Source organism: Micrasema longulum, unplaced genomic scaffold (genome assembly GCF_059751315.1).
Source record: "Micrasema longulum isolate JH-2025_06_02 unplaced genomic scaffold, ASM5975131v1 h1tg000554l, whole genome shotgun sequence".
Taxonomy (NCBI): domain Eukaryota; kingdom Metazoa; phylum Arthropoda; class Insecta; order Trichoptera; family Brachycentridae; genus Micrasema; species Micrasema longulum.
The window spans coordinates 400,313-413,535 of NW_028277750.1; the positions used below are offsets into that span (position 1 = coordinate 400,313).

Below are 13,223 nucleotides of genomic sequence, written 5' to 3' on the forward strand. Positions count from 1 at the left end.
TTGTTGGCTAAGGAATGTAAACGCGGAAATTATTAATTATATAAAATTTCAGCAACATACAGAAGCTAGATTGCAATACGTCTTGCAGCTACAGAGCGCACGAACCGTTAGAAATAAGTATATTTTTATTTCCTTTTTTAATTACTATAAAAAAAAATACCATATTATCTTTTACAGAATTTTTTATTTTTTCTTTCTTATGTTACACAAAAATATTATAACTGTCCATTATTTATTATAGGAGCAAAAATTCATTGACATTTTCTTGTATACCCACGAACAGGCCATGCCTTTGTGGAATTTTTTTGTTTACTATTTTCACTATTAATATTTTTTTCATTGTTATGTAATTATGCATGTTTTTAACAAAACTACTGATAAATTCTAGATTACGACATATCCTGCAGCCACAAAGCGAATGGACAGTTAAAAACGTAGATCCTAACAATTTGTTTCTTTTTTGGGTGATACCGTGTGTGTTGGATTTGTTCCGACGTTTCGGCCACCATTGCAGGAGTCATCTTCAGGGTAAACTGAGTTCCGAACCAACAAATTGATAACAGTGACCGTGAAAAACTTCGCTTCTATTTACGTAGACCCTATTTTGTAAAGTTGAAGTTAATGTTTAAACTTCTAGATGTAAGTTCTGCAGTGCAGATGAGAAAACAAACACCTCTACACATTATTTGCGAATGTGATGCTTTACACCATAAAAGAAGCCTCATCCTCGGGAGACCACTGGTTAAACCTGAGGATGTTAAAGATCTCGCCCCCTACCTAATAGCCCGATACATTACAGATCTGGGCTTGGAGGGGGAGATTTAGCAAAATTTAAACTCTCGCCTTCTACACAGTAGCCAGGCTCTTTATAGACCTGGGCTGGGAGGGCGAGAACTATTCACGGGGACCTATCACAATAGATCTTCACAGGTCGCAGTGACGTCAGTAGCTTGCATAGTACTGACCCCCACCACTAGAATAAGAACAAGAATTAATCATAAGAACGCAAATATTTAATAATTTTGATAAAATTATAAATAATGTTATCAATGAAACTTCTTGGTTTAGTTTTACTATTTTATTATTTTGACCAACGAGCGCTTTCAGCTAAGGAGGCATCTTCAAGACTGGCGAATTGCTAACAACGTTTACAGCTTTCATACTATTTTTAACATATTTTGGGGATAAGAAGATCAAAAATGTATTTTAACAGGGGACAGAAAACATAAATAAGTAAAACTAAGCCGAGAAGATAAATTTATTTATAATTTTATCAAAATCGTAAACTATGAAGTTTTATCAAGAAATATCAACAAAAAACATCAATACGCAAATATTTCCTTTGAAAAAAAAGTTTAACTTTGTAAATAAAATTGAAGATAAATGTTTTCCCTTGTAATACGGGCCATGGACAACGAAAGGACGACAAAAAAGATTAACGATGCGAATGTTGATGGATGTAGAAAACGAAGAAGTCGAAGAAAGACACGGCATTACTAAATGCAACAAACAGTTGAAGATGGACATTTGGACATGTCAAAAGTCGGCATGATCGGCGGCGGCGTGCGTGTTTGAAAAGATGTAAGAATGTAGAGGAATTGAGGGCTATATGCAATACAGTATGGTCTATTTTTGCTTTGTTAGTGTATAAATACAGTTCCCTATGAGGCTAAGAAAAAAAAAAGGCGATTTGGGAGTGGTGCACGGTATATACTCGTATATTCGCTTACTCTATGATTCTATGCGATGTCTGTTTGTATATAGATATGTTTATGCTTTTACATAGAAACGGGGGTGTAAAAATGTAAGTAGTATTATGAAATAAGTGTGTGCGACATTATATTATAAGGGGTTGCGTGTGTGTGGGCGCCAGGGGTGAGTCGCAGGTCGATATAGGAGTGCGCGCGCAGGGGTGGATTCGATGTTCGTGGAGTTATAAAGGGGAAGTATTCGAAAACAAAATAGTAAGGCACTGAAATACTCCGGTAAAAAAACGGCTTTCATAAAAAAAATATAAATATAGAACAAATTTTATTTTTATGCCCCACTGTCAATGAAATTGCATACAACCCGTGGCGTGCGTTTTATACAGGCACATAAGCAGTGCTTACCATACTAGAATTTCACTAAAACAATAACTTAAAAGAATATAAAATATGCGAGTAACTATTTTTTAAATTTGAAAAATGCGCCAGATATAATTATCGGACCGATCGGCGCACCGCCATCGGCCAGGGTCGGCTAGGGCACAAACTACAAATGCTTATTTTGTTCATATTGCAGCTGTTCTTTACAGGAACAAAACGTGTATGTGTGGGTTTTTTTCAGTTGTAATTACGCGTTTATGGGTAACTTTGTAGGCAGTGCTTTTCCATGAACTTTGGTGCATTATTTTAGAAAGAAAAAACAATTACGTTCATGACATCTAGCGTTTTTTAAAATTTTTATTTAATAAAAGATGGTCAAAGATGAAATGTGAAATAAATAACCATAAATGCCTAAAATAGATTCTTTCATACAACCAAGAATATAGTTCACAATAAAAAAAATTAAACGGAGTTTTGTGAAACTTGTAATACTGATGGAAATGTGTGTTAGAAACAATGCGTTTTCTCCGTTATCCTTAATGGACAAAATCTTATTATTAGAAAAGGAAAGTGTACTTCTAAATTAAATTTATTTAACAAGAATGTTGAGTACACTTAAATTCAGTGTTAAATATTATGATGAGTTTAACTGGCTAACTAGTGTGTACATCAAAACATATTGTTTCAAACTAATGTGACAAGTGAATGAAAACTGTTTACCAAAATTTATTACTCATATTATATAAAACGTACTTTTTTTCTACTGCCTACCCTAGTTAAAAACTCTGTGCACGCGTCTGCATACAACAAGTGTTTCCTTACACGCGGTAAAAATTAGAGCAAATGCTCAAATATTTGGACGGTGGAGTTTCTCTAAAATGTACGAAAAAAATTAAATATTTTTAATAAAAATGCACTACTTTGAACGATGTCCCTGGTTCATATGAACCAACAAATGATAAGAGGGCTGTGAATGATATCTGGTTTGCTTACCTTAAACGAACCAATCGGGAGATCTGACAGAGAAAAACCTCTGACGTCTTCTGCAGCCTTATTCTCTCCACTGCTGAATAAAGGCCTCTTCCAAACGTCTTTATTTCTTCCTATCACCCGCTTTCATCATCCACGTATTACCGGCAATAGAGGCAATGTCGTCGACCCATCTTTTCTGTGGCCTTTCAACCTTCCTCTGACGTCGCACGCGGAGTTATTCAGAAATACAAAACTTTAAAATATCATAGCGCTGATATTACTCTGAGATTAAAATACACAAATCAAAGGTACTTGGCAATGAATTCAGAAAAAACCCACTACCGTAATATGGGGTAAAGTGAACATGCTGGGGTGAAGTGAGCTACAGAATCATCAGTGGACCACTTTAGCTGTTACATTTGAAATACGGTCGCAATGATTCTTGTTCGTCTGTCAGCGGACAACTTACAGTGTCTGTCAACTTGTAAACGCATGCACATGTTTCTGTCTCTGCACTTCATAAAGTTATTTATCATCCTTTCTGACACCTAAAACTCTGGAAAGAAACGTTGGCCATATTATACCTACTGCAAAGGTAAGTCTAGTCATGTTGTGAGTTGGCTTGGCGTGTTCGCAATGTTCATGTTACTGCGTGGCAATATTGAAAACTAAACGTGTTTGACGTCGGTCAAAATATTTGAAATTATAAAAAAATGCAACTTTCGGGTGGTGAAGTGGGACAATTTTCAGTATCATTGTGGGGTGAAGTGGGCCACCCTAAAAACACGCCAGAGTATACAAAAAGAGGGTCGATGGGCCCCATTATGCAGAGTATTCAAACGAGAAACTGGAAAAGGCATTGACTGAAATGAAATGCGGTGTTTCAGCCAGATAAGTTTCGGAAAAGTATAAAATCCCAAGAACCACTTTGCAGAGAAAATCAAAAAGACTTCCACACAAAAACGTCATATTTTTAAGAAAAATAGTTGGTGTAAAATTGACGTACTTTGCATATAATATTGATGATGTTGGCGAAGAAAAAATACTTGTAAGTTGAAGACACCAAAGTCATTCAGAAGAGGAAGGCTAGTTTTTACTGAATTAGAACAGGGGAACTTTAATATTGTCTAAAACGTAGCTAATAAGACATTTTATAAAAGAATAGACATATTCTGTATAAAATAATTTATGTTTTTTGTGTGAAAGTTATGGTTTTAGTTTTTATAAAAAATAAAACATTAATACATTAATTTGTTCAACTATATTTCTTGTTGACGCTCTCTCGAATCAACCCCCGTTGCAATAATCACGCTTGCGCAAACAATTTTTTGGGGTAGCACTTGTTACAGCAGCCAGTGTTCTTGCGAACACCACTTTGGTGTTGTGACACTTACTTCAAACGTCAGAAAATTTTATCCCAGCCCTAATTCAAGATTAAAAACAACCATAACAGTTTTATAACAACCTAGAGCGTAGAAAAATAATCGATAAAAATAACATTCTAATTAAATCAAAGTAGCTTTTGATTTGCACGCGAAAATTGCACGGCGAAAATAGTGAAAAATCGCGTCGGTAACTCAAAAAAGTAGTCTCCTGTTTGGCAATCAAAAATGGTCGCTTCGGCGTTATGGCGACTGACGTTGATTCCGCACGCAAAAATATCGCAAAAACATGGCACGAAGCATCTTTAAAACCCCTTTAAATCTACAGCAGTAAGCCACCTTAATTGATCGATTGGTTTTCGTATCTATTTGGCGAGGAATCGTCGAATATGTTCGCTTCAGTGCGGGAGTTTGGCGGCTGCGAGGCGATCGATACGTGAATCATGGTTGAATTTTGTACTTTTTTGGTTCGATAGCTATTAACGTTTGCCGTTTTTGAAGCTGTACGTTGGACCGTAGTTTTTATAAGTCTATACGGCAGCCAAGCTGTCTAGATTAAATTGTGTTAGGTGTTGTGGGTGTGTACATAAAGGGAATAGTGATCCAGACGAAGCTGTAGAAAATTTTAGCGAGATGACAACTGAAACGGGAAATCAGAGTCAGGTACTTATGCAAAATTATTTATATATATTTTTTTATTTTTTTTTATTAATAAAACATAAAATACAAACATTATATATTATACTCCCAGGAGTTATTAAAGAAACTCATTTGGGACCGTACATAAGAAAAAACATTTTTTTGACCGTATATAATATCATACAAATTAATACATCCGAAATAAAAAGAAAACATTATTGTATAAGAAACATAAAACACCATCTTATATCAACTACATTAATAATTATCACCATCAAAAAGATTTAAAAAATATTTTTTAATTGCGACACTTCTGGATATTTTATTCAGTTATTCGTGTCTTAGCTCATCAGGCAGTTTATTATATTCGGAATGGCCAATATTTTCCAAGGACCTACTGCCAAACTTTGTTGAGCGAAACTTAGACACATGAAGATTCCCTGAATAACGCGTATTGTAATTATGAATATTATGACCAAATGTGTATTTTAAATTTGAGTGAGCAGAAAAGTTGATGATATTTAAAATAGTATTGGTTATGTCATGCAGTGGCATTACCTTGAAAGGAAGTATCTTTGTTTGTCGGTAGATATCCTCGACATGGGAATCCCGTTTAAGTCCAAGAATGTTTCTTAGAGCTCTGTTCTGAAGAACTTGTATTTCCGAGATCTGAATTTTGCTGGCAAAACCCCATATGCATGAAATAAGATGGGTGGGAATGAATCATAGCGTAGTAGACGGCAAACAAAACGGAATGAGGAAGCAAGCCTTGATACAATACGCCAGTTACGGGTGCTATTTTTGATTTTACATGCTCAAATTGGTAGCTCCGTGAATGTTTGGAGTCAATAAATAGTCCCAAGTATTTAGTTACATTGGTCTTTTCAATATAGCCTGTTCCGAGAGAAAAGATTCAGAAAATTCTAAAAGAATTTCACCTTCAGTGCTGCAGAACAGCGTTTATTTGAAGTTTTAAAATACATTTTATAATTCGTTACCCACGGGAACAGGGTGAACAGTGCACTGAAATCTACTTTAGCAAACAAATGTTGGTTGCAGGAGGCAAAACTATCAGTCCACAATGGAGTTCTGGCGCCGACCCTGATTTATGGGAGCGAAGTACGGAATTGAAAGAATAATGATAAAAATAGGTTGAATGCTGTCGAAATGCGATCCCTCAGGCGAATGTGTGGTAAAACGATGTATGATCGGTGCACAAGTGTCGAGATCCGTGAACTGTGTTAGGCTGAGACGAGCATTATCGACAGAATCGAGAAAGGGGTTCTGCGTTGGTTTGGACATGTAGAGCGAACGAACGGCGAAAGAACGGCTAAAAGGATTCACGATGCGAATGTTGATGGATGCGGAAAACGAGGAAGACCGAGAAAGACATGGCACGACCGAGTCCATAAAATACTTGAAGATGGGCATGTCAAAGAGTGGGGATAATCGGCGTGGGTAACGAACTGTTAGCGTTAGGTGGGACACATTTTGAAATTTTGTTTGAAAAATGACAGGTTTATTTTACATTATTTTACTATATTACACAAATTTATTGTGTTTGTTCTTTTATTGGTAGTGGTTTAACCCTTCAATGCCCATTTTTTTTAAGTTCTAACTAAAACATATTTTTACGAATGTTTTTTTGTGCAAATATAATACCGAGAAAAATTATGAAAAAAAAATTTAAAAAATCCAGTTTAAATTTCATATTTTAGTTTATGTGGACAATATGGCCACATTGGGCATTATCAAAAGGTAAAAAATACAAGAATGTAAGGTAAATAAATAATATTACTTCTTCTTAGGTCGTGGCAAAACTTGTGCAGTTTGCCTGATGACGGGCGCATCAGAACATTTCCGCCAAAAACGGAGCATTAGTTATTGGTGCCAAAATAAACTATACATAAAAACCCACCTACCTAAATAATAGCGTAATTTAAAACCGTCTCTAAATCTTGTAAAAACAGATTTTAATTATACTACTTGACACCGCAAACTTGGCATTCTCCATTGATTTAGTGAAGCATAATTAGAAATCTCACAATATTTTTTTCAAAGTTTTTCGCAAATATCTCCGTAACTCCTCCAATGGAGATTTGTAAGTTTTATTCTAAAACCCTAATTTTTTTATGGAAAACTCTTCGGATCGTAGAAGTAACTGTTATAAAATATTGCGGTGTAAAGACACCTTTATTTTTATTAGGAAAAATAACAGAGGTCATGTAAAAAAATAATTGTAGAAAGTAGGGCGTACGAGTTAGTAAACCGGATATCTTCCACAGCTCTCCTAGCATTTATTTGTTTTTATTATTACTATAATGTAAGTATTAATAGACTAGAAAGGGTCCAACAAATTTTTTTTAAGCAGGTCGACTACCGGTTAAACATTAACCTTTCTAATCATGCTGAAAGTATGCAGTACCATGGAATAAACTCTCTTAAAAATCGAAGAATAATGTTGGACCAGTTATTTTTATTCAAATTAATTAATAACAAAATTGATTCTCCTAACCTACTAGAAAGACTTCCATTCCGTGTGCCATCTAGACCGACAAGACAAAATCTTTTGTTTTACACTGAAAACGCGTCAACAAACTATTTTAAACAATCTACAATACCTAGAATATGCGACCAGTATAACAATATATTTACCGAGGCTGATATTTTTTGTGACAATGTGTGTAAATTTAGGTCAAAAATTATTGAAATTTTGAGAGAAGCAGACATTTAACATTATTATTATATAAATATTTTTTCATTTCGTTACTTTTACATTTATTATATTGAACATAATTTAAATTATTGTATTAAGTGTAAACAATTTTTTTGGTGTGTGCATGAGTTTCTTACTCTAATATACAAAGAAATTGGCAATATATGTGTACATACTGTTTGTTTACCTAGTAAAATAAATAAATAAATAAATTTATTCATATATAAAGCCACACATAACAAAAAATAACGTATCCTTGGCCAAAAAGGCGTATCAAAAGCCCTGTGTTGAGTCAGGATACAACAAAATAGAAAATGGAAGCATGTAAATTATTAAAAAATACGACAAATAAAAATTATTACAAAAATATCAATTTCAACAAACTTCTGGACAACACGCTAAATAGTTTCATATATAAATCTACGCAATGACTCGCAGCAGTCTCTTTCCTTAGACAAAACCCACACTTGTACACTTTTCCTAAAATGGCCTTCGTTTTGGATAACTTAATATGTCCATTCAGGACATTAAACACTCTTGGGGCCACAAACGAGAAATTAATCTGAGTAAAAGTCGTTCGTGTTTTCGGTATTACATAATTCAAATTACAGGAAAACCTCGTATGATCATTGGTTGATTCATACGAAATAGTGACGTCGTTCAAAGTAGTTCGTTTTCATTTATTTCATACAAAACATCAAATCACTGGTATATTTTAAAGTAGGTTTGAGGTCTTGGATCAGCATGGAAGGAACAGATAGATACATTCTTTAAAAAATTAATTAAAATTAAAAATAAATCATGTTTTCGTAATATCAGCATATGTTAGTTTAGTTTTTCTTTTTCTTTTCTTTTTTTTCATGTTCATGTCGTACCATATTTATATGCTATTAATTTTTAATAATGAAAAAAGGAATGGTCCACGCTCAGACGCTGAAGTCTTTGTGGGAATTTTTTCCAATTCATGTTATAGCTTAATTTTAAGATGTATTTTTCCAAAGTGTATTTTTGTAATTATATTTCTTTGTAAATAATATGTGTATGTAAAAATAAACAAATAAAACAATAAAAAAACATATTTTTATAATTTTTTTCGCACATTTTCAAAAAACATTTTTTTTATCCAAATTCCCGTAAGGATGAAGTCCCTTATCCGAAGAGTTTTTGCACGCTTTCATGACACAATCAGGCATTTTTCTTTTCAATTATTTTCACAGTTTCAAATTAAATGTTAAGGTCACGGCTGGCGGTTAAAGAATGGCTAAACTCACGTTTGGCATTGGTTAAGTGTCATAATTTTAGAAGGCTCAGGGTAAAGTGCGGTCTGACTTTTCTTCATAAATACGTATTTCCGTATTTTCTTCATAGATTATGGCACTAGAGTAGTGATTTTACACGATTTTGATTTGAGCACGACGAGGCCTCTTAGCCAATATTACGAATATATAGAAAGCTCAAAAAAGTCCAAAATAAATACTCGTAACATGTGTCCTTATTTACGAAAAAATCGTTTGTTCAACCAGCTAATAGCAGGCAAGCCAACATTTGGGCAGGACAACGTCTGTCGGATTCGCTAGTTATTCTATAAAAAAGAACGCAAGTCTCGGTCGAAGTAACAGAAAACAACATGGCGCCGGGCTCAGGTTTCGCACGAAGCAAAATGCCGAATTTCCGAAAAGTTTTGCGAAAAACAAATTATCGCGTCAATAGAATTATCCGTTCCGAGTTCTGAATACAAAACGATACAATAATATCTCGTTCCTTTTTTAAATGTTTTCCGTACATGCGAGCGCCCTCTCGTGACTAGACGGCATAATAAAAACCATTGTATAAGAATACCTGCTTTTTGTCGTTTCCTTTTCCCGTATCTCACCAGTCAATCGTACCTCCTTAAGAGGAAACGCGGTCTGACATAACGTACAAAAAATATTCGCGTATTTTCTCCCTGGATTATGGCAGAAGTGATTTTTTAGTACTCACAATTGAACGTAGTAATACAAAAAGCGTCCACAATTTTGCAAAAATGCGATATTGATGTTATCAAATTCAGGAATCGTGTTTATACAAGTAAAAGTGATTTCATTTTTGAGAAGGGGATATGGAAGTCTAGGCATTCAGTCGGATGAATCTCACCCTCGTAATATAGGTTTCAGCTCTTTTACTTCACAAAAGTCAACAGATAGAAGAGTTGAGGAAACGTGGATGTTCAAACATAGGCAGAATGGCGAATGTTACACAGTCTGTAAAGCGGCCAGTTAAACCAGTCAATGACAGGTCATAAACCCTGTAAATGCCTAGATTTTCATATTTCCTTCTCAAAAATGTTTTCCCGCTCTGTTGAAATAAATTTTAATATAAATAACTCCCTAGGCCAGCCAGTCTACAAGCATTTGGACATACTCAAACATTGTTGAATTATTTATTACTATTGCGCACCTACTATTCTAATTTATAGTTTTCAAACTGTTCAATATGTACACTTATATTAACCTATGTATATTCACTATTTACAATATAAGCAACCTTGTATTTTTTACATATATACACTCTAGATTTAATATATCGTGGTTATACAAGTAAAAGTGATCATTTGCAAAAGTGACGAAATTGAGATTTTTGACTTTTTGACAACGTATTAGCACAATGCTTGACTAGTATAAATGCCAAATCGATCCGACACTCCAGAAAAAAAAAAATTGTAAAATATGTGACCATTTGATAGAAGCTCACAGATTTTTGACAAGTAAAACTGACCAACACACATAATTACTTTTATTAGTAAATTCAAGATCCAAAGAATTGACCAAGTAACAGTTAGTCAATTTTACTTGTAAGTAGATGTCACTAGTAAAGAGTTAGTTTGAGTTAGTTGTTAATAGTCAGTAAGTTAGTATACGTTTTGTATTTGACAGATACGGTTTTTTTAATAAAAAGTTCATTACAAAAGTTACATGAAAAAACATAAATGCAAGAAACTGAACAAAAAGAACATAAAACTATTTAGCAAAGACAAACAAGGGTAAAACAATAATAGTGTACAATATATTAAAAAAAACGAAAGATCAAAAACTTTAAGCTAAACCATGCCAATCCAACTTTATCCCACACTGTTTAGCCGCGAAGAGATCTACGAAAATCTACATCTTATATGTTTATTTTTGTGAAAAAAATAATAATTTAAATATGAACAACTCCCAACGAGAGAATCCAGCCAGTCTGCAAGCATTTGGACAAACTCAAAACTTTGAATATGTATTTGGGCTAAAATGACAAAATAGCTTCGACATAAAAATCTTAAGTAGTATATATATGGATAATATTAAAAGGTCCCTCCCTGTAAGTCTATATCGAATTACTTCTAATAATTAAAATGTGATCATTCGCCTAAAATATACTAATTGAAACATAGTATAGGTATTTAAATATGAAATTGGCACCATGTGTGATATGTGCGTGAGAAATATTATGTAAATTTAATACGTAACATATTTTGGCTGTCCTAAGCGCCAGTACTAACAATAGGTTGTATTTTATGACGTCATCCCCCTAAAATATTACACAATGCGAGCGTTGAGTCACTCTTCACCCTCTCAGTAGACTTTATGTCGATTCGTAAACATAATTAGTAATTTTTTTTTCGTTATTTTTATTTTATTAAATCTGTTCCATATATTTCGGCCTCGTGGTGTAGTGGTCAGCGCGTTTGCCTGCCACGGAAGAGATTCGATTCCCGACATAATTGATATGAAATATTGATTTAAAAGGGTTTTCACTCCAGAATATTTCATAGTCCCTGGACTGGGGTACCGGAAGCGTAAGACTGATCATCTTACCTTCATGTAACAAAAATAATCAAGATACGTTGCATTTGGTGTACCAATGCAGTACCCTATGCACCAGTGGGTGCGGAAAGGGGGAAAATACACATATAATCATTATTTAAAACATTACGAAAAATAAAAAAAAACTAATAACTAAGACATATAACCGTTTTTAAGCTTTAAATAACAAAATTCTATTAAAATTCTTTACTAAAATTTTATTTACAGGTAAGCATAAAAAAACATAATTTATTTGTACCTGTATTTTTTATTTTTTTATTTTATTTTATTCAGAAAACATAGTCATATAAAATAAGTGTTAAAAACAACATTTTTTTTAACATAAAAAGACCAATTCAGTTTTCATAAATTAAAAAGATATAAACATTAAATGTGACAAAAAAATAAAAAATAAATAAGAATTTTAAGTGAGAAAATAATAATTGTTGACATTTCGTTTTCCATGAAGGAATAAATAAAAATACCGAATGTACACTCAGAGCCATCCACGCACACACATGAACGCACATATAAAACATACACAAACATATACATTATTACATGCGGCACATATACATAGCATAAACCACTCAAGATGCACATTCAGCAACTATCCCAAATAATCGACCCCGTGAAGAAATTTTCTTTACAAATGCAACGTGCAGTTAAAAATGTCTACATCTATACTGAGTCCGTTATAATTTCTACAGGTACGTCTAATGAATGAATTCGAGGTATAATTGTTTTTACAAGTTGGTACATAAAAAAGGGAATTTAATCAGTATAGCGAAGAGGACAACGGAAACCAATATTTTGTAAAAGATACGGCGAATCAACTATATTATTGAGAATTTTGAAAAGACAAAATAAATCATATGTAAGGCGCCTTTTTTGTAGTGATTCTATATTAAAACCGATCAAAGATGCGCCGTAATCATTTTCAATGTTGCCAAAACGATATTCCAGGCTCCTTATAAATTTCTTTTGAATGTTTTCAATTTGATTAATATATACATTATATTGAGGGGACCATACTAATGAAGCGAATTCGAGTTGACTTCGCACATAAGTATAGTAAATAAGTTTGAATGTATTTGGTGATGAGAATGGCTTGGAGATTCGTAAAATAAACCCTAGAAGTCTGTACGCCTTATCTACTATTGTATTTATGTGATCTCTAAATAAAAGCCTATCATCCATCAGTACACCCAAATCTCTCGCTTTCATTGAACGATTGACAATTTTCCCAGATAGTTTGTAGTCAAATAGTATACTTTTTTTCTTTCGAGTAAATGACATGACAAGACATATGTATAGTAGGTACATAACATAATGTAAGCGATATAAACATAAACTGCTATTTTTTCTGTGGTTCTGTGTTATACAACAACTCTTATCTATGAAATCAACTCGAACGACGTAATTCGTGATATATTTTATTGTGTAGCTATATTATCCATTAATTTAACACATAACCCATAACCCATATAAAAGTTTATAAAAAATAGCACGATGAATTCAGTCAGTATTAGGTTCATTAGACTCATTACGATTAAAATTTCAACTGGTTGATTTGTTCTTAAAACTAATAATGCTAAAAACGGCC

General features: G+C 33.4%; 1 protein-coding gene across 1 annotated transcript in view; it reads left to right on the forward strand.

Moving 5' to 3' along the window:
* Nucleotides 1–4,413: 4,413 nt before the first annotated feature.
* LOC148280669 (uncharacterized) overlaps nucleotides 4,414–13,223 on the forward strand; it is a 161,404-nt gene continuing 152,594 nt past the window's right edge. The window contains exon 1 of the mRNA XM_088228025.1: nucleotides 4,414–5,104. Coding sequence (XP_088084151.1) covers nucleotides 5,075–5,104 — 30 coding nt within the window. The 5' untranslated portion in view covers nucleotides 4,414–5,074. The remainder of the gene's footprint in view (nucleotides 5,105–13,223) is intronic.